General features: G+C 48.1%; 1 protein-coding gene across 1 annotated transcript in view; it reads left to right on the top strand.

Moving 5' to 3' along the window:
* triob (trio Rho guanine nucleotide exchange factor b) overlaps positions 1-21717 on the top strand; it is a 111223-nt gene that overhangs the window by 29109 nt on the left and 60397 nt on the right. Inside the window, exons 3-10 of the mRNA XM_080541058.1 lie at positions 5113-5187; positions 6228-6342; positions 7929-8121; positions 9479-10069; positions 11091-11213; positions 17432-17623; positions 18775-18906; positions 20084-20314. Coding sequence (XP_080397184.1) covers positions 5113-5187; positions 6228-6342; positions 7929-8121; positions 9479-10069; positions 11091-11213; positions 17432-17623; positions 18775-18906; positions 20084-20314 — 1652 coding nt within the window. The remainder of the gene's footprint in view (positions 1-5112; positions 5188-6227; positions 6343-7928; positions 8122-9478; positions 10070-11090; positions 11214-17431; positions 17624-18774; positions 18907-20083; positions 20315-21717) is intronic.

The raw sequence follows: 21717 nt of genomic DNA on the forward strand, positions 1-21717 counted from the left end.
AAATGTTTTCTGACTTTGGGTAAGAATTGGGTTTTGTTAAATATATAGTGGCTACAGTATGTGACGTACAGGTTACACTTTCTAATAATGTTACGTAATAAAGCATTATATATCAAAGCCTTGAAGCTCTCCCTAATAGCATTCAAAAACTGTACTTACACCCAAACTGGATCTCTAAGAGAAGCTTAAAAAACGAAGGAAAGACAAAAAAAAAAAAAAAATAGTGTACAAAGTATCACCCTTCTTAAAACAAGCCATACAAAGCTGGTTACAATTTCAATTGTATCCTCCTGAACTGTCAGATGAAATATTACAGCAAATAATCGGGTTAAATTCAAATATACTTATTGAACAATCGCCACTGTTGAGATTTTGTTGTGAGGAAACCGAAGCAACAGAACATCTGTTTTAGTATTCCCCCATTGTGTCTGACTTTTGGTCTAAGGTTCAGGAAAAAACAATATTAATCTAAAAATAATATTTTAAAAAAGGGTGACACGGACAATCATATACAGTATATGGCATAAAATATGGCACCAAGTGTGGCACAGATCGGATATGTAACATGAACATGTCAGCAGTAAAAAAGCACATTGAATCTGATATTCTCAGATCCGTTTCAGGCCTCTGATACAAATCTGATATCTGTCATTTGGACCGAGAGGGTGGGTATATCAAGAAAGGTGGGATGGGCTGGGAGCAGCTGAGGGGTGGAATTACCTGAATGCAGCACATGTCAACGGTCAAAACACAAGTACACAACACAGGACATTTAAGGAAGTATAATAAACATGTTTTATCATTATTCATTTTCAGAAGGCATTAAGTTAGCTAGTCTTAGCCAGCCAACACTGACACACAGTCTCAGTCTGCCAGCTAGTCTAAACCACAACAGCTAATGTCATTTGAGGCAAGTAGTTGGAATATCAAGAGTAGCTCTCAGCTACAATTTGTTGCTGTCTTTCTTCAAAAGTAGCTGTGCTGGCCCCGGCCAATGAAACTAATAGGACCAGGGCTTTAGATAAAGATTTACTGACTTACAAGTTATTTAGCCTGTGTTTTTACATAGTTGCTTGTATGACACTGTTGTGGACACAAGCCCAGAGGAGTCAGCTGCTGCCAGCCTGAAACCCCCTGTCATTCCCCTCAGCTGTCTGCACAGCCTTGTGGTCGAAGAGTCACGCGGGGGTGGCGTGTGTGTGTGTGTGTGTGTGTGTGTGTGTGAAGGTGTGTTTCACTGAATTGTGTGTGGGTGTGTGTATAGGTGTGTGTATAGGTGTGTGTGTGTGTGTGTGTGTGTGTGAATGAGAGAGAGAATAATATTGTCTCATTCACACACACACACACACACACACACACACACAGCTATATAAGATATTATCTTAGCTCTTAATTTCTATTAAACCCCCCCCTCTCTACTGTCTTAGGGACAGATCATTGTCCACGGCAGCCTGACAGACATTGGTTCTGGTCTGGTCCTGGTCTGTGTTGAGGGTGTTGTTGACCCAGCTCCTCCGGGGCCTCTGGCGGTGCAGCGGAGGTCATCGCATGGACGAAGGCCACGACCAGCCTGTTACATAAAACACCACTAAGAGGAATGCGGGGCACACTTCACAGGAAACAGAGGAGTTGGGTTTCCAGTGGGGCCCAGCGTTACTGTACCACTCACACACACACACACACACACGTGCTGGTGGTGGAATGTTTAGACGGGGCTAGACTATGTCGGATCATGAAAGGAGGTTGTACCAGGGAGGCAGCTGAAAGCAGAACAGACTTGTCCGTATTATTGTCGTGCCTCACACCTCGTCACGTTTGATCTCAGAGCAGCGGACCGTTCACTGAGCTTGACTGGAATGAGACATGAGGGAGTGACACAGAGACACCTGCATACACCACACACACCACACACATCACACACACACACACACACACACACACACACACACACACACGCGCACATAAACAAAGCCCTGAATCTTGCCCACCCATGGTCTCTGCTCTGTACTAGCATGAACGGATGGGGGTATCTCAGTTAGTTACAGTACCTGCACACTTATTCACTCACATGCCAGACACACACACACACACACACACACACACACACACACATACACACTGAAATAACATCCACCTATTGCTGCATATCGTGAGCTTAGAATTATAAGGTTATATCTCCGTTTAAGGGAGTTCAGAGATATTGAGCGTCAAAGTTTTTACATTCTATTATGTTTTGTGAGATGGAACCTTTGTATTTTATGAATGACTAACTCAAAAATGTCAACATTTTAAAAATAACACCACACAGGCATTAATAAACACCTAATGGATCAGATTATGTAAAAAAACTCAATTTTGACAAAAATGGAGATAGAATTATTGGTTCTAACATCACGATATGTGTCCCCGTCGGCCAAGTCCAAAGATACTGTGTCTTTAGGCGCCGGTCTGCAATTGACCTAAGTGACATCAAATGTAATGATGGGCATTGGGGCCTGACTAGTGCTGACTCTGTGGGACGCTTAATGGAATCGATATCATAGGAGGAGCCATGTATCGGTTGGCATCTCCCACCACATACTCCTCCTACCTATCTGTTGGAAACATTAAGACAGAGTGATGCTGGTCAACACCGTTATGTTGGTCTTCTCTTCCATCTGTGACCACAACTGTAGAAGCTCTTTCCTAATCCCCCCAAAATCAGATTTCAGTTATTATACCGAAGTGTGTTGACTATCCTTTTGATAGGAGATTATTTATCATATCAAGCAATGACTTGCACTAATCTGTTGTAGTTAATATCTAACCCTAACCCTATAGTCTAGAGATAATCTTCAAGTTTGAATGAGGTTTATGATTAGAGATGGTTGTTTCCTGTGGTAACATCAGGACCATATGTGACATGTTCTAGTCTTTTGGTCCGCATATCAGCAACCAATCCAAATGTTCGGACTTTTCTTTTGAAACGTGGAACTACGTTTCAACATTGTTGATAACACAACACAAACTCGCTAGTCAAGCCAAAATACTGCAACACAATGGATTGGGTGAGTAACCCCCACTGCTACCTAGTTAACTAGAACACTACTTTACATTGTTAGCAGGCTCACAAAACAAGCTGTGTTAGTTGACTAGCGATGTGTCAGTGATTTTCAACAATGCGGAAATGTATTCACATTAATTGTCGAAAACATGCGGACCAAAGCATTAGAACGTGACCCATTATTTGTCCATCAGGAAGAGATGGTATTGTAGGTAGAGATGCATTACTCTCTCTGCAGCTTTGACGGAGATTAAGCCTGCTCCTCTCAGCATGACTGTGAATATCCAGAGAAAAATAATTACTGGGAATCTCTTGAAATAAATCTCGAGCCTTAGTTCTTAGAGAATAGCAAAAAGGGTACAACATCAGGTCCTAGAGTTAAAGACTGATCCCTGATTTCACTGGACTGACTATATAGCGCCTTATTCCAAAGCGCTTTACAATGGCCTCTCATTCACCCATTCACACACACATTCACACACCAACAGTGGCAAGCTAACGATGCGAGGCGCCGGCCCGCTCGTTGGGAGCAATTTGGGGGTTCAGTGTCTTGCCCAAGGACACCTCGGCATGTGGCCAGCCGGGGGGTTCGAACCGCCGACCTCGCAATCATTAGACGCCGGCTCTACCCCCTGATTTAGAACGCTCCCGTAACTATCGCTCCACTTCTGCCCGACTTTAGTTCTAATCAGCGGAGCGAACACGGAGCTCGTTAATGAGCCCATTACCATTCCACATTATGCGCTGGTGTTTACTTGGCCGCCTCCTATCGCTTTCCGCAGTTGTCTCCCGTTGACCCTCTGCAACTTTGTGTATCAAAACAACTCTATTCTCCCTTCATCATTATCAGCTCAAGTATTTTCATAATCCCCCCCTGCCTCCTCCCCCCTCGTCCTGTTTTTGTTTTTTTCCCCTTCATAAATGGGATATTAGTATTCAGCGGGGAGTCTGGCCCTGAAGTGAACCGCCATTTTTTGAGAAATCGACTCGCTGTGAATGGCTGATGAGTTGTGCGGCTCTGCAGACAGCTCGTGATGAGGGATAGCACATGACATCACCCCTCTGCAGGAGAGGAGGAACCCTCCTCTCTCCTCCTCCTCGCTGCAGCTTAGCAGGCTGCCGCCGCCGTCGTACGCTGTCGAACCTAGCGAGCTGCCAACCCTGCTGTACTGTACTCAATGTCCACTGGTACGACTGTACCATGACTGCTGTGATATATCCACTGACACACTGTGAATAGAAGGTGTGTGTGTGTGTGTGTGTGTGTGTGTATCTCTCTGTGTGTGTCTGTGTCTGTGTATCTCTGTGTGTGGGTGTGTGTGTGTGTGTGTGTGTGTGTGTGTCTGTGTGTCTGTGTATCCCTCTGTGTGTGTCTGTGTGTCTGTGTGTGTGTGTGTGGGTGTGTGTGTGTGTGTGTGTGTGTCTGTGTCTGTGTGTGTCTGTGTCTGTGTATCTCTGTGTGTGTCTGTGTGTCTGTGTGTTTGTGTGTGTGTGTATGTGTGTGTATGTGTGCGTGCTTCGGTCGGTCGCTCTCTGTCTTTCTCCATGGTATTAAGTACTAGCCATCTGGTGAGGAGGCGGGGTAAGGAGTTAACACCAGAGTGGAGAACAGGGAGAAGTGATGCAACTCTTTGATCTGTCTGACTGCTTGGCGGGACGATAAGAGTCCTCTCGGTTCACCAAGCTTTCAGAGTATTATTTACTTTGTCCACTTATTTGGTTCTTAGCAGTAGATCAAGTAGCGGTAGGACTGGCCCGAATGGGTATGGCTCTATACCTGCCACGTGCTTGTAATGACTGCTGCCTTCGGTCTTACTTGTGGGGGGAGGAGGGGGGAGGGGGGGAGGGAGCAGATTGAGAGACAGGTTTTTAACAGACTAATAAACTCTGCGACTCTGAACTTCTCATGACTTCATCCAGAACGGGGATGTAATGATGAAAGGAAGCCTGACTGGTGGTGACCACCGTCATGTATTACAATTCAACAACCCTCCACAAACTGAGCCGTAATCCCCATGATGCACCATTCTGTTCTGACCGGTCCCCTCGTTTTTTTTTCTTCATTTCAGGGTTTCATCGAAATGAAGAGATGAAGGCCATCGACGTCCTGCCCATTCTCAAAGAAAAGGTTGCCTTCATATCAGGTGAGCTACTAGTACTCTCTCGTTTTCATTTTCTCCAGGAAAATAAAAAAGTCCCATCGCATATTATCAGTCTCTCTCTCTCCAGGGAGCCACCGTGGCCTGGAGGCACAGTAGCAGCTTAGCATTCACACAGTATGAGATGCAGCAGCAGCAACAACAACATCTCAGTGAGCCCTGCTGCTGTTTGAGATTCCGAGAGGGCTTCTTACCTGTCATCAGTATTCTTTTTCTCCTAAACAAAGAATGTCATGTGAAAAGCGAGGCGTTCCAACCCTATGACTAATGGGTTTCCGGAATATTGATTTGTATCTGTCAAGACCACATAGTTGGCCTGTGAGCGGGCATCATCATCAGCCTTGTTGACTCATCATATTACATGGTTTCTACTGAAACACATTATTCTCTAAATGACCCCCTATGAATCACCGGGGGGGGTCCTTTTGCACCCCGCCCCCCCCACACACACACTATGAATCACCACCAGAGCACTGCATTTTCTAGAGAGCAAAGGAAATGGGACATATTGGGAGACAAAACACAATGCTGCAGTACGACACAAAACAGGGAAATATCTGTGTTTCCTCTGTCAGGATATGACTGGCATGTGTGTAGGACTGTGAATAAGCAAGACTATTATGACTCTTGTCTCAACCCTGAACCTTTGTCACGACGACAACTCATGACATGACTCCCTTCTCTGACTAAAGCCATGAAAATGTCCAACACACACACATCTTTTTTTGTCATTGTACAACAATATGCATGATATGATTCAAAAACAAAACAACAGTCATAGTTTCCCCCTGTTATAAGGCGTGGTCCTGTCATGCTATGATTTAATCTCACTCTCTAGCGGTAGCTAGATCTTGTTAGCTAGATCTTGTTTTCAGGTGCGTTTTCGATTATTCTGAGAATTTACAGTACCAGAAGCTGATTTATATAGTTTCCACAACTGTTTGTCTTCCTCATGTTCTAGGTTTGTGTTCCTCATGTTCTAGGTCTGTGTTCCTCATGTTCTGGGTCTGTGTTCCCGTGTTCAGGTGGCAGAGACAGACGCGGGGGCCCTGTCCTCACCTTCCCGGCACGGAGTAACCACGACAGGATACGGCACGAGGACCTGCGGCGCCTCATAGCCTACCTCGCCGGGATCCCAAGGTAACCGTCTCCGAACCACCGGTCGGTCCTCTAAACGTTAACGGAATATTAACGGACATGAACGGAAAAAATAAACCGCTGAATAACAGCAGCCTCCGTACTGGAGCTCAACTTCCAAAACAGGCGGCACTCGTGCGATTTCATAACATCCGCTCCTTATTATCGTCGCCTCGTTTCGGAACGAGTGAGGTCACTCTCCGTGAACCACCGCCCCCCCCCCCCCCACCTATGCTATTGCTATTTTCAAACGATGCCCCTCCCTCCCTCACTTTCCCCCCTTTTGCTTTTATTTGAAATAGACTCCCCCCCCCCCCCCCAGTGACCACCCCCCTTTAGGCAGTCTTTCCATTGAAGATTCTATTCCACAGTTCCGTGGTGTCACTGTCAGGGCCCGGTGCCGGTCCTGTATATGCAGGTTAGACTCCTCCCCCCTGGGTCGGCCCCCCCCCGGCCCTACAGTACGGGCCTGTATGTAGGTTAGCCTCCCCCTGGGCCTCTCTGCAGGGGCTGCTGCTGATGACGCTAGGCCCAGGCGGAGCGGGTCACTCCTAATAACTAACTGCACACATGATTCTCATGCCAGCCCAGAAGCCCTCCTCTCTCTCTCTCTCTCTCTCTCTCTCTCTCTCTCTCTCTCTCTCTCTCTCTCTCTCTCTCTCTCTCTCTCTCATTCTCCTATCCAGGCTCTGCTCTCCTCCTCCACTTCTCTTCTCCTCCTGCTCTGCTCTGTCATACTTGTTTTTTTTTGACTGGGTTTACTAGCCTTGAGGCTGGCTGACGGTTAGGAAAACACTAACAGTCTGGGGGGTGGGGGTGGGGGGGGTGGTGGTTCTGGTTGTAGCAGTGCATAGGCTGAGGGGGGTGGGGGGGGGTTTGGGTCTGGTCCGGCCTGGAAGGGGAGGCGAGAGGACGTGGGTGGCTGCTGTCAGATGTCTCTATCAGGGAGAGAGAGAGTTCACTCCGTCATACCGTCTGCTGTGCTGCTGTCCACTCTGGGGGGGAGAGCGGTTGGCAGTGTCTCTCTCTCTGTCTCTCTCTCTCTGTCTCTCTCTCTCTCTCTGCTCTCACAAAAACAGCTCTGCTCTCACACACACACACACTAAACTCTCACTCTCTCACCCACTTTCTATTCGCCTCTCTCTCTCTCTCTCTCTCCGGTTCACTCATTTGCTCCCTCTCTCCATTCTGTCTGTTTTCTGGGAGCCTGCCTGGTCTTTTCAGAGAGTGAGGTCAGTGTGATTTAGTGCAGGAGCACCTACAGAGAACAGGGCCTCCTCCTGCGAGACACTCAGACTAAGTCTTAAACACTGGGGATAGCCTTTTATGGACTTTTGCAGCAGGGAACCTTTCGGTAAGCAGGAAGGCATTGGGGAAAAAAAATCGAACGCACAGTTGAATCTTTTATTCATTTTTTTTTCTGTCGAGCCGAGGCTGAAAAAGAACCTGCTTTTTCATTCCGTTTGAATAATATTCCCTCTTCTTTTTTTAGGCCTAAAAAAAAGTTGTTATGGACCTCTGAAGTAACAAGTTTTCTTCTTCTTCTTCTTTTTTTTTAATGGCTTTTTGTTGTCGCGTTGGCCGGGCAGCGAGGAGGTGTCCAGACATGGCTTCACTGTCATCGTGGACATGCGAGGCTCCAAGTGGGACTCCATCAAGCCCCTGCTGAAGATCCTGCAGGAGTCCTTCCCCTCCTGTATCCACGTCGCCCTCATCATTAAGCCAGACAACTTCTGGCAGAAACAGAGGACTAATTTCGGCAGCTCAAAGTTTGAATTTGAGGTAAGTTTCTCCCAAACAGTGTGTTTACCTCTCTCTCTTTGAGTGGGGTCAGAAGACTCAACACATGTTCTTAAAGAGATTTATGTTATCTGTTATTCTGTGGTGTTATTGATGTGTAGTAACACAACAACTGCTGCTGCTGATGAAACCTCTGGAATGGTTGGGTTGTCCCTCTTTCAATTAAACATGGGACATAGGATATGTGGTTATATATAGTACACACATGTTACACACACACACACACACACACAGTACATTTAAATTGGCCCCATACTCTATACTCTATGCTGAGACCGAAGTTTGAAACCTCTGGTGTCGGAAAGCACGTGACCCCATGAGAGTCTGAACGTTTGTTTGTTGTCGTTAAGCGAAATGTTAATGTTAACGCTTTGAATTAAAGTTCAATTCAAAGTCTCATTTGAAGTTTCAGACGACTTATTTGGTGATGTTACGAGCCCTATTTGGGGGGGGGGGGGGGGGGGGGGGGGCGGGATGTGGTGTCAGAATATTTCTTGTCACAGCCTCACTGTCCAAATTACAAAGTTCCCATGTGGGGAAGCTGGGGCCTGTTAAATTTAGTTATGACCTATTTAGTGTGGAAATAGGATATTATGGGACACGGAGGATCATCTCGTTTGCGACAGTAAAGAGAGGGGTCGTTTGATTAGCGACATCCACGTCGGGGGTTAGTCTGGTGCTCAGGAACACAGAGGGAACACACATGAATGGGGATTTGACAGAGCCGCCGGTGCTGCATTGATGTCTGCTCTCCCAGTCCGTCCCCCGGGGAGGGGGGGTGGAGGGGGGTGTACCCGTGGGTATTCTGTGGTGTTATTGATGTGTAGTAAGTAACACGACTGCTGCTGCTGATGAAACCTCTGGAATGGTTGGGTTGTCCCTCTTTCAATTAAACATGGGACATAGGATATGTGGTTATATATAGTACACACACGTTACACACACACACACACACAGTACCTTTAAATTGGCCCCATTTCTTGGCCCCAAAATCAAAACATATCTTATATAATGACGGTATCTGTTATCTGAAGGTATCTGTATTATCTGTATTATCTGTTAACCGTTTGATTGGTTGATGATGATGATGATGATGATGATGATGAGTTGGAATGGTACTCATCTGATAGGCTGTAACTTGAGTTTCTTTCTTCTCTCACTTCAGTGTGTTACCAGTGATGTTCTTCCAATAGTCAATAAGAGACTCAACTCCTCTTCCCTCCCTCCCTCCGTCCCTCCCTCCATCCATCCCTCCCTCTCCCTCCCTCCGTCCCTTGTCCCTCCCTCCCTCCCTCTGTCCCTCGTCCCTCCCTCCCTCCTCTCCCCCCCACCACCCCAGACAGCCATGGTGTCGCTGGAGGGCCTGACCAAGGTGGTGGACCCGGCCCAGCTGACGTCGGACTTCGATGGCGGCCTGGAGTACGACCACGAGGAGTGGATCGAGGTGCGCGTGGCCTTCGAGGGTTTCGCCGGCGACGCGGCCCGCGCCCTGGCCCGCCTGGAGGAACTCCAGGAGACCCTGGCCCAGCGGGACCTCCCCCGAGACCTGGAGGGCTCGCGGCGCCTGATGGAGGAGCACGCTGCGCTGAAGAAGCGGGCCACCAAGGCCTCGGTGGAGGAGCTGGACACCCAGGGGCGCAGGCTGCTCCAGAGACTACAGGCCACTAGCGAGGGCGGCGGCTACGTGGCTAACCGCGGCGGCGGCGGTGGTGGCTCGGACACTAACGACGGCGGCGGTCACCACGGCAACGCCTCCACGCACCACCACCACCACCACGCCGACGACGCGCACAACCTGGCGCCCAAAGTCACGGCCCTGCTGGAGAAGCTGCACGGCACCAGGCAGCACCTGCAGCAGCTGTGGCACATGCGCAAGCTCAAGTTGGACCAGTGCTTCCAGCTGCGGCTGTTCGAGCAGGACGCCGAGAAGGTGGGTGTGGGGGGAGGGGGGAGGGTGGGGGGTGTGTAACACCGGGCGGGTAACACCGGGCTGCAGTCACTGCGGGGGCGGAAAAGCTCGATTTGGACACCACAACACAACGTGAGCATAGAATTATACGGTTCTATCTCCGTTTAGGGTAGTTCAGAGATATTGAGCGTCAACGTTTTTCCATTCCATTATGTTTTTGTATTTGATGAATTACTAACTCCAAAATGTCAACATTTAAAAAATAACACCACACAGGCATTAATAAACACCTAATGGATCAGATTATGTAAAAAAAACTAAGTTTTGACCAAAAACGGAGATAGAAGAACCTTATAATTCTAACGTCACGACAACACAACACAACACAACCGTAGTTCGTGGCAATTCAAGCCCCAGACATAATACAAAATCCGTAATCTGCTAAACACACACGACGGTAACGATGTTTGTTCACTAAGTAACGGCGTGTGACTCTGAGAAGTAGGGATATAGCTTTGGTACGATTGTCACAGATGCTGCAGGCAGATGGAGACGCCTGCTGTGGAGGCAATGTTTGTCAGTTAGTCAAAAAAAAACTGTAATTACACACTCCCCTCCCCTCCCCTCCCCCACCCCTCATCATCCTCTTCAAGCTTGTCAGGGTTGTCCCATTAGGCTATGTGTACTCCTAACACCCCCCCCCCCCCCCAAAGACTTGCAGAGGTCAGCAGCACCAATGAGAGGCCTCGGCTAATTGCGGTCACACACACACATCAGGGTCTTCTCATGGCGCTGTGTTTGTTGTATGCTGTCATACGGCGGGGGGGGGGGGGGGGGGTGTTTCTCTCAAGTCAGAGGTCCCTCCAGGGTGCCATGCCTCGCTGAGAAGCCCGACGTAGTGTCGTAGTCGCTCTGACTCCCTCTGTCTCTCTACCCTTGGAGGGGTGTTGGATGAGCCTGCTAATGACGACATCTCTGTGTGTCCTGTGTGTGTGTGTGTGTGTGTGTGTGTGTGTGTGTGTGGGTGGGTGTGTTTACACAGATGTTTGACTGGATCATGCACAACAAGGGCCTGTTCCTGACCAGCTACACGGAGATAGGAGGCAACCACCAGCACGCCGCGGAACTCCAGACCCAGCACAATCACTTTGCCATGAACTGTATGGTAAGAGCCTCCGACGCTACCGTATTCAATACCGATACTCTCTCCACACGCACACACACACACACACACACGTTTCCACTAAACGACCCCCGAGCTTTTTTTGGCGAAGGCTGTGAAGGCTTATTTTGACTTCCTCTATGCAAGCATTACATCACACTTCTCTCTTCTACGTCCACACACACAAGCAGGGGAGAGTCCCAGAGGAAAAAAAACCAAAAAAGTAGAAGAAAGTCATTTTCTGGCAGTCCGAATACACTTCAGTAGCCTATATGATTATCTAGTTGCTTTGCACTGACAGTGACACATGATCAAGCCTTCTGGATGTTAAAATAGACAGCCCCTATAACATATAGCCCACATAATGTTTGGGTAAAAAAAAAAACAGTCCCACACTATCGAATGTTCGAGAGAGTTTAAAAAAAGATCCCCCCTCAACATATAGTATATCCCACAGAAGGTTTAGGGTTTGAACAGTCCTCCCCACTACCGCAGTGGGAGTGGGAGAGAGGGAGAGAGGGAGAGAGGGAGAGAGGGAGAGAGTGAAGCCAGCGAGGCCTGTCAGCGTTGGGGACCTGCTGCAGGGTTTAAAGGGCCTGTGTTCTGCGTAGAGGAACAGCGGGTCATAAATCATTAGGCCTCCAAGTTCCCTCCCCAGTGATCTGCCCTGCCCTGTACTGCCACGGTCCCCCCCATCCCTGCCGCTCATGTGACAACACAGGGGGGGGGGGGTCATAAAGGCGCCAGCGCATACTGTAGGAACGCCTGACGCCTGTACCGCGTTTGTGTGAGAAGTTTTGGGTCGTTTTCCACTTGTTTGTTTGTCTTTTCTTATGTTTTTGTTGTACTCAGTTCTTCCTGTACGTAGAGCGTTGTATTATTTACGGTTCATATTCCTCTATATTAGAGTTGGATCCGTCCAGTACAGTTTTACAGCAGAGCGAGTGTGCAGAGTGCCAGAGTGGCAGACTGGCGGTCGACGGAGTTGTTTTGTGCGAAGCCACCGTAGCTTGCGCTAACCCGACCCCAGCCCGCCAGCGGGGATCACCCAGGCCAATGAGTCCGGCCGTGGTCACACACACAGGGCATTATTGTGCATGACTTAGCCATCAGAGTGCAGTGTCAACAACACTGGGAACCCGGGGACAGTGGGACTGACGCCCCTCCCACCTCCACCCATTCTTCCCCAGGATGCCACGCTTCCTGTTTGCTGGAAATAGTGTGCGGCTCCGAGCCTCTAGTTCCACTGAACAACGGACACTCTGAGGCCTAACGGCTGTTGTGGAAACGTTCAGCCACGGCGCTAGCTACGCTGTGATAGCAACATGGGAGTGGGGAGTGGGGAGTGGGGAGTGTGTGTGGGGTGTGTGTGTGTGGGGTGTGTGTGTGTGTGTGTGTGTGTGTGTGTGTGTGTGTGTCTCTCTCTCTCTCTCTCTCTCTGTTTGCGTGTGTGTGTGTGTGTGTGTGTGTGTGTGTGTGTGTGTGTGCGTGTGTGCACGTGTGCGTGTGTGTGTGTGTGCTTGTTTGTATGTGGGAAGGGGGGGGGCAGTTGTGAGCATTACGGGCATCGGGGAGGCAGCAGTAATGCAGTACTAATCACAATGTGTTAATGTGTTCACTGTGGTGGAAAATCCCACGTTTTAAATATCCAGTCAATATTCAATGCTAGGCTAGAATCCACTGCAGCAATTTAGATTGGGGAGGAAGCTTGAGCGAAATGCAAATGATATGACCACCTATGATTATGCAATTGGTAATAATGCTATGCAAGGGATGTGTAGATATGATGGTATTCTGCCCCCTAGGGGGTCGTTGTAACACTGCACTTTGCGTTGCCACTTTGAAAGGGATTTTTCCCTCATCTATTGACCATAATTCAATACACATTTTATGGGAAAGCAGATGGTGACCCCCCATAGCACGATAAAACCATTTTAAAAGCTATGTACATTAACAGAATCCTGCTATAATGGCTTTGGCATTGATCCTTAGGCTTGTGTGACCAAGAGAGTGTGTCCTTTTAAACATGAATCACTGGAAATATTTGAAAAGCAAAAAACGATTTTGCAGTCAAATTCCTCATTCAAGAGAGCTCCAGTCATCCCAGGTGCTTCCTGTTGAAGATACCCCCCCCCCCCACCACCACCACCACTGACTTATAGCTTAACTGTTCAGTTATGGTGTGTGTGCCAAATCCTCCATTACTGTGTCCTCATTGATTAGTTCCTGTGTAATCCTGATGGAGTCTCCCCTTTCGGCTAATGCTGCTGTTTGTTTACACCGGAAATTCGGTGATTATCATGTTCAAAATGTGTCACCCGGTGTTCAAGCCCTGGCTACAGTCAATTGTCTCTTGATTGCTGTATTACTGCCTGGGTCTTTCCGTTACCCAGGGGTGCTCAGACCTTTTTAGTTTTAATATCTCCAAGTCTATTTGAATCTAGAAATGAATCTGAAATGTAAAACTCTGCTCTTAATTGGTTGGATTTGAACAAAACACTGCAATATGTCACACAGTTTGATCATTTTGGTCCGCATGTCGGCAACCAATCAAAATGTTCCGACTTTTCTTTTGAAACACGGAACTACGTTTCATCGTTGTTGAGAATCACGATGGCTAGTCAAGCTAAAATACTGCAACGTAATGTGATTCGGTGAGTAATCCCCATTGCTACCTAGTTAACTACAACACTACTTTACATTGTTAGCAGGCTCACAAAACAAGCTGTGTCAGTTGACTAGCGATGTGTCATTGATTTTCAACAACGCAAAAACGTATTCACATTTTTCAAAAGAAAAGTCTGATCATTACATCAGATCCCGACATGAGGACCAAAGCATTAGAACGTGTCAGATATATAGGCTACAGGTGCAGTACACAGACATTGTGTGTGTCTACTGTCTAACAGAGATGTTTGTCTTAGTTATCAAGTCATGGAGTTTAGTTAGTCCTTTGAAATCAAGGAACCCAAAGTTTAGAAAAGTGCTTCAGTAACCCTTCATTTTACATGCACTGGGTAAAATTGCTTCAGAATTGCATTGCATTACTGTTTATTTTTAGACTGACTCAAGCGCCACTATGCTACCTTTTACTATCAGATAGCTACAGCACCGATTGAGATTTTTCTCGGAGCATTTCCCCTGCATGGCCAGTATGTCCTGTCCTGTCGAGGAATGTCCTGTGGTATGCTGAGCAGTGTGGACAGTCTGGATACGCTTCCCTGCTGTAACGTGATCAGTGAATGAAGACGACTAGAGCCCTGACACTGGTGTTTACTTTCACTTTAGTCTGGGTTCTCCAGGAGTTTTAGATTAAAGCCTATAATATACCCCCCCTTTCCCCTCTCTCTCTCTGGCGAGCCTGAACAGGCTGTTGTTTCTTCCTTGAGGAAGTCATGTAGTCCACATTTTTAATGCTCCACAGATGTCATTGGAGCCAAAGGCATGTGTATGTGCAGGTCAGATGTCCCCCCCTATGTGTGTGGCTGCAGCACTTGTGTGGCAGTCAGTGTGCTTGTCCGACTGGATCAGAAACAGAGTTCGTTCCCCACACAATGAGTCAGACAACCTTTTAAACCCTGCTGACCATGATGCTGTACGTACTGGCGTAGTATAGTGAACAGCCATTAGTAGCCCTCAAGATTTGAACACTAGAAGCCCCGGGCTCTCATTACTAGATGAAGTACCCAGAGTGATGTCTATGACATTGGGGGAAACTCTATCAATGCTTGATAAGAAGTCAAACAGAATACAAATCTGAAGCAGCTGTAAACGACAAGAAATGAAATATAATTATACATGTTTGCTCAAAGTAAAAGTGGATAAAATCACTTCTTCTTGGCTATGCATTTTTTGTACGCAATTGCGTCAGTAAAATCCACAGACACATCTGCCGGCTGTTACACTGCACCATGTCAACCACACTAAAAACAAATGTTGATGTCGTCTCCTGGCTTATGACAAGCAACTGAGTTACTCACAAAGGTGTTCCAAATGTCTGTAATCATCTTCGGTAGCCTACTTACACACACAGATGGAGAAAATATGGTGGTCCTTATAGATTGAGCGCAACATGGCTTCAGTCAAACACATGTAATAAGCCTACACTTTGAAATACAGGTGAAATAAAAGGTACAGTACCTTGGCAGGCTGGAAGCGCACTGGCTTCTAGTCACACGTGATCGTGGATTGATCATGCAAATAACTGTTATTGTCTTTCTGTCTATGAGTGAGTGCGACCCATTATGGTTGAAATGGATATGCCATTCGAGGTCAGTTTTGAAAAAAAGCTGTGGTAGTCATGAACATGCTTCCCGCTTTTTCTTTCGGGTTTTTTCGGTGTGATTTTGAAATTGTAACAACGCTGTTACGTTAAAAACGTTCATTGAACACATCGCACCGGTGGACGTCCATTTGATTTGGAAAGACTCGGTGTAAGACTAGGTTTGCACTGCAAAGGTGTTTAAACATCAGCCACTTCTATTCCACCGCCATGGATTACTAGAACGATGATCCGCCTCTGTTTTCAACCATGTTGGTGTTCTGTCAGGTATTTATTTATTTTTTATTTTTTATTTTTTTTAAAGCCTCTCATTTAGATTAAAATGAGGTAACAAAGACCCGTAATTGTTTCAGCAAGCAGTAATTGAATGCTAACAGTCCTCCCTGTTAAATAGAATAATTAATTTGTGTTCGCTGATCCATGGCTATCTTGCCAAAACAGCTTTGAGTTCAACTGACAGAGAAATTTTGTTGTTGTCATTATTTAGTGTGTGTGTACGTACATATTTGTGTGTGTGTGTGTGTGTGTGTGTGTGTGTGTACGTGTTGTGTATGTGTACTGTATGTGCGTGTCTGCAGCTGGCTGATGCTGACGGAGTGTATTGAGAGTATGTGGTGGGTATTGATCCCTAACTGACAAATGACTGTGGGTTGCCTAATTACCCAGCATGCAGTGCCCAGAAGAGACCTCTGCAGCAGCGCTCCTTTCCCATAAACACCTTATTAGAACATCCGGGTAACATCGTTGCTCTGACCGCATGAACGAGGATTCCACTGCCCACTGATGAGATGCCGATCATATAGGGAGGCGTGGCGTTTCTACTGGGATATCAGGCTAGCCTCCGTCCATTAGGAGTAGAAGGAGGTGCCCGCTGTCTCTGGTGCTCAGTCTGTGCATTTTTGAAGCCGTTTCTCTTTAGGTTTGGAAGTGGTGTGATGTTATGAGCATATCCTAAGGTACATGATGCTACATTGTGGGCAGCAGCATAGCCTAGCTCTAAAGCCCCAGATGAGCAATGTGAAATGGATGACAAAGGAGAGGAGGAACTGATGACCCATGACTGAACCTCCTCGTCTCAGGATCTCCTGCTATGCGGGCCTTCCCCTCCCCTCCCCTCCCCTCCCCTTCCCCTCCCCACCCAGCCACACACACTGCTGTGGCAGGCAGGCCTGGCTGACTGAGTGGAAGCATGTGGACATGTGGTCAGACTAGAGGGACTTCCTCCACTCCCATGGGTGTAGCCGTGCTAGTCTGCTACGCTTCACACGATAAGTAACATCAGCTGCGTACTCAGGATCAAGCTTGGACTGTGTGTGTGTGTGTGTGTGTGTGTGTGTGTGTGTGTCTATAGGGTAGTTAGGGCTTATTCGGTTCTAGGGTTCACACTTTTTATTATTTTTTAGTATTTTCAGGAGTATTTTAATCCGTAATCTGTGTTGTGTCGTTCAAGTCTATCTTTGTCAGAAAACACCTAAGTTTTAATCGAGAGAACAATTTGAACTTCCCAGACATTTCAAAAATAAAGACTATGGTCTGCAACCATCTCTGTAGTAAGCTACAGTGTATTTTGGGGGGGTTTTGTTTTCTTAACGTAGCCCCTTTAGCTTTAGCACAGTGGTGGTCCTTTCATTGGCTGTTTCAAGTTCACAGCCCCCCCCTTCTCCTCCTCCTCCTCCTCCTCCTAGTCTGCTGTTACAGAACAGAATAGAGGCCAAGCCGTTGTTTTTGTTTGGACAGGGGCGGTAGTGAGTAATAGGCCCTAGGTGTTTGTGTTTGAATTGGAGAGGGCCGGGCGTCCTGTGCTAACATCTCACCAGCCTCTCACCGCCTTGTAGGGGGGTCTTATTGACTCAGGCCCCCCCTCCCTCCCTCCCAGTACCGTGTGGCCCACCCCCCCTGGTCTGATGTATGTCTCCGTCTCCTCCTCCCCCCCTTCCAGAATGTCTATGTAAATATCAATCGCATCATGTCGGTGGGGAACCGGCTGCTGGAGTCGGGCCACTACGCCTCGCAGCAGATCCAGCAGATCTCAGGTCAGCTGGAGCAGGAGTGGAAGGCCTTCGCCGCCGCCCTGGACGAGCGCAGCACCCTCCTGGAGATGTCCGCCACCTTCCACCAGAAGGCCGACCAGGTGAGGAGGATGCACGCACGCACACACACACACTTCTCTTTTTTTTCTCTCTCTTTCTCCTCCCCTCCACTTAGCTCTTTCGTTCTCTCTCTCTCTCCCCACCCCCGTTTTCTCGATTTCCTTCGGGGTTTTCTGCTCTCTTTACCTCAGCTGCCCTTAATGAGGTCAAGTTCAGACACATACTGTATCACACTAATAGCGCGGTGTGTGCAGCATTACCGTAGAGGCTCGCGTTGGTCCGTGTTCTACATTATCCCTGAGGACGTCAAATATTGATGGAAATGACCGTGCATGCTAGTTTGAGTTGTGCCTCTGTGGGCTAGCTTCTTAGCTGTTGTTGTTGTTGTTGTTGTTGTTGTTGTTGTTTGCTGTTTACCCTGTTTGTGATGAAGCTGCCAGTCTGGACTGGGGCGTGGGGGCGGTGGGGGGGGTCTGGGGAGGAAACCAGAGATGGGAGACACCATCCGACGAGATGATTGTGTACTCCTTTCATCTCCAGTTCTCCCCGCCTGCCGCCGTTTTTTTCGAATAATCAGTTGTTGTGTATCACTCTTCAGCCGAAGGGGCCGTACCCTCTGTTCTACTTCTCTCCTCTCCCAGGCTCCCGCAGGAGCAGATGAAATATAGTTTCCTATCTCTGTAATAGCATCATAGCTCGAGCCTAGGAGCCGCCGTGAGGCTGCAACGCCTGGCGTTAGGTGTCTTTCCCTGCCTGCCGTGAATCTGTAACAGGCGGATGAGCAGTAGGACTAGAACAATCGTTTATTTTGTCGAGAAGAAGTAAGAGTGGAGTCTGAAGTTTGTATCCTCCTACCGGTTGATTCGCAACGATTTGGTGTTTAAACATACAAACGATTCGGTTAATTGTTGTGGTTAATCTCCGAATTGTTCGTTGTCGGCGTCGACCGTGCGAATCTGCGTTAACCTTCCAGTGGTTCTCGTGGTTTCGGATACAACCGAAATGCGTTGTTATGTGTGTTGTGTGTTTATACAGCTACAAATTACCCCGACGGTGGAACAAAAACCATGTTCTCGAATCTGAACCTGTAGACGCTCTACTCACTCACCATTCCCTTCACCTTACCTGAGATCACCTCCTGAGATGTGGCCCCTCTGACCTTGTCTGTGTGTTTCTGTCCCTGTCCTAACAGTACATGAGCAACGTGGAGCCCTGGTGCAAGGCGTGTGGCGAGGGAGACCTGCCCTCTGAACTCCAGGACCTGGAAGACACCATCCACCACCACCAGGGGCTCTACGAGCACATCACCACAGCCTACTCCGAGGTCAGCCACGCGGCCTGCTTTGACTATTAGCTAAAATCCCCCTTACACCTTGAGTTCACAGACACACTCTGTCTATATGAATTAGAAGAATTAGCCATTTAGGAGACGTGGCTTTTTAATCCAAACCGATTTACTAACTATTACAGATTACAGATGAACATTCCCCCTGGAGTAACTGAGGGCTTAAGTGCCTTACTCAAGGGCACACTAGTGGTAGTGTTTCAGGCGGGATATAAACTTACAACCTTCCGATCACCAGTCCAACTCACTATCCACTAGACCACCGCTACCCCTGTATATATAGTATATGTGTGGTGGCCTGGGAAAACCCTTCACATGGTGGCATTTTGACATTTTAATTTTTTTATATTTCCATAAATTAGAAGTTCTCAGCTATTCATAACTGGTTGAATGACTGAGATAGCCCTTTATTTTAAAAAGTTATGAGCATTTTAATGTATCATGTCAAAAAAAGTGAAAGGTGAGAAATGCTGCCCCCGACCCCTTTCTCCTCCGGGTCGGGGGAGGAGCCTCGGATCGGCCGGTCTCGTTTGTCTGCTTGTGATGCGGTGTTAGTCTGCTCGCCTAGTCGGTATGCGAGGGACAGATCCATTTGTGTGTCTTCTAGTTAAGATGTTATTACTTTATGCTTATTGTGAGCATCAGTAAACCGGCAATAACACAGGTGGAAGTATCGTCTCTCCTTTCGCTCATGTGTGCGTGCGTTGCTTAACTGAGAATGAGACACGTTCAACGTGACGTTGTTTCGCTAGCAAACTACCCACCACAAAAACATAAAAATAAGTACTTTCTCTTTTGTTTTCTTAAAATGTTTATTCACCATAATGTAGTATGGAGTTCAAAGTACTAGAATACCACATAATATTAAAAATCGCCGAAATAGGACATTTCCATCTATTTTTGCTCTTTGCCACAAACGAACGCCAGCGACATCCGACGGGTTTTCCCAGGCCACCACACATATATATATATATAACGTACGAGTCAATCGATTATTGTGTGCTCAGTAAGAACCGAAATCTGGAGTTATGGTGAACTAACTTCCACTTGATTTTGGAATGCCGGCCTCCCTTTTTTCCGACCTCTGACCTCCCTCCCTCCCTCCCTCCCCCCCCTCCCTCCCTCACCCCCTCCCTCGTCCTCGTGCTGTCTACAGGTGAGCCAAGACGGCAAGTCCCTCCTGGACAAGCTGCAGCGACCCCTGACCCCGGGCAGCGCCGACACGCTCACGGCGTCGGCCAACTACTCCAAGGCGGTGCACCACGTCCTGGACATCATCCACGAGGTGCTGCACCACCAGAGGCAGCTGGAGAACATCTGGCAACACCGCAAGGTCCGCCTGCACCAGCGCCTGCAGCTGTGTGTGTTCCAGCAGGACGTCCAGCAGGTAGGATACACACGCACGCACGCGTACGCATACATACACACACGCACGCGTGTAGACGCACACACACGGCATGCGTGTAGACGTACACACACAGGCATGCGTGTAGACGCATTCCAAATTTTCTATATTTTACGATTCAGTTTTTTGTATAACGCAATCGAAAAAAGAGTCATCATCAGAGACCTATGTATCTGCCTCCCAGACCCAATAATAATAATAACACACCTTCCTCGTTCGTTCAGAAAACGCTTTTCGTGCACGTACGTTCCAAAAACCCGAACGGAACCACGGGGGTGTAATTTGAGGCGGGGTACGTTTCGTCATCGACACTTCAGTTCTTCAAAGCGTTTCTCAGCCGCTCCTGGGGCTTCTCTGACGGGTGATGTTTCTCTGTGCGACGGCCTCACGGCCTCACGGGCCCTGGTGATTAGGACAGAGCTGCTTTCTACTCCTGGCTGCCCTGTAGGCATGCTCCCTCTCTCCCTCTCTCCCTCTCTCTCTCTCTCTTTCCCTCTCTCTCTCCCTCTCCCTCTCTCTCTCTCTCTCTCTCCCCCCCCTCTCTCTCTCCCCCCCCCCTCTCTCTCTCTCTCTCTCTCTCTCCCTCTCCCCCCCCTCTCCCTCTCTCTCTCCCTCTCCCCCCCCTCTCTCTCCTTCTCTCCCTCTCTCTCTCTCCCTCTCTCTCTCTCTCTTTCCCTCTCTCTCTCCCTCTCCCTCTCTCTCTCTCTCCGCCCCCTCTCTCTCTCTCCCTCTCTCTCTCTCCCTCTCTCTCTCCCCCCCTCTCTCTCTCCCCCCCCCCCTCTCTCTCTCTCTCTCTCTCTCTCCCTCTCCCCCCCCTCTCCCTCTCTCTCTCCCTCTCCCCCCCTCTCTCTCCTTCTCTCACTCTCTCTCCTCCTTCTCCTCCTGGTAGCCGTTGCCATGGTAATCCAATTTACAGCCACATCTAACGTGTCGGGGTGTTCCTGATGTCCCGTAAGAACGGACGTGTTCTGGAGGGACGAGACCTTGGAGGGCGACGTCATCCAAATTGTGTGCGTTCGGCATTAAAAAACACGAGGCGATTACCTCGGACCCATCTGCTAAATAGATAATAAGGCAATTATTAAACCGAGATGTATTATCTCAGCCCAACACGAAACGCTGACGCGTCGTTCCCGTAAATGGATTATGGATCTCTCTCTCTCTATCTCTCTTCCGTGTTTCCCCCGCAGTAAAAACCCTCTGACTTGGCACGTTGTAGAGAGAGAGAGAGAGAGAGAGAGAGAGAGAGAGAGAGAGAGGTGGGTCTGGGACGTGAGGGCAGTCTTTTGATATGGGCCTGAATAGACCTGTCACTCTCTCCTGGCTTCAGAGGTCCCGAAGCTCCCCCTAGTGGTCCAGGCAGCTCACTGCAATAACAAATCACA

Source organism: Nansenia antarctica (assembly GCF_963989245.1).
Source record: "Nansenia antarctica genome assembly, chromosome: 10".
Lineage (NCBI taxonomy): Eukaryota > Metazoa > Chordata > Actinopteri > Argentiniformes > Microstomatidae > Nansenia > Nansenia antarctica.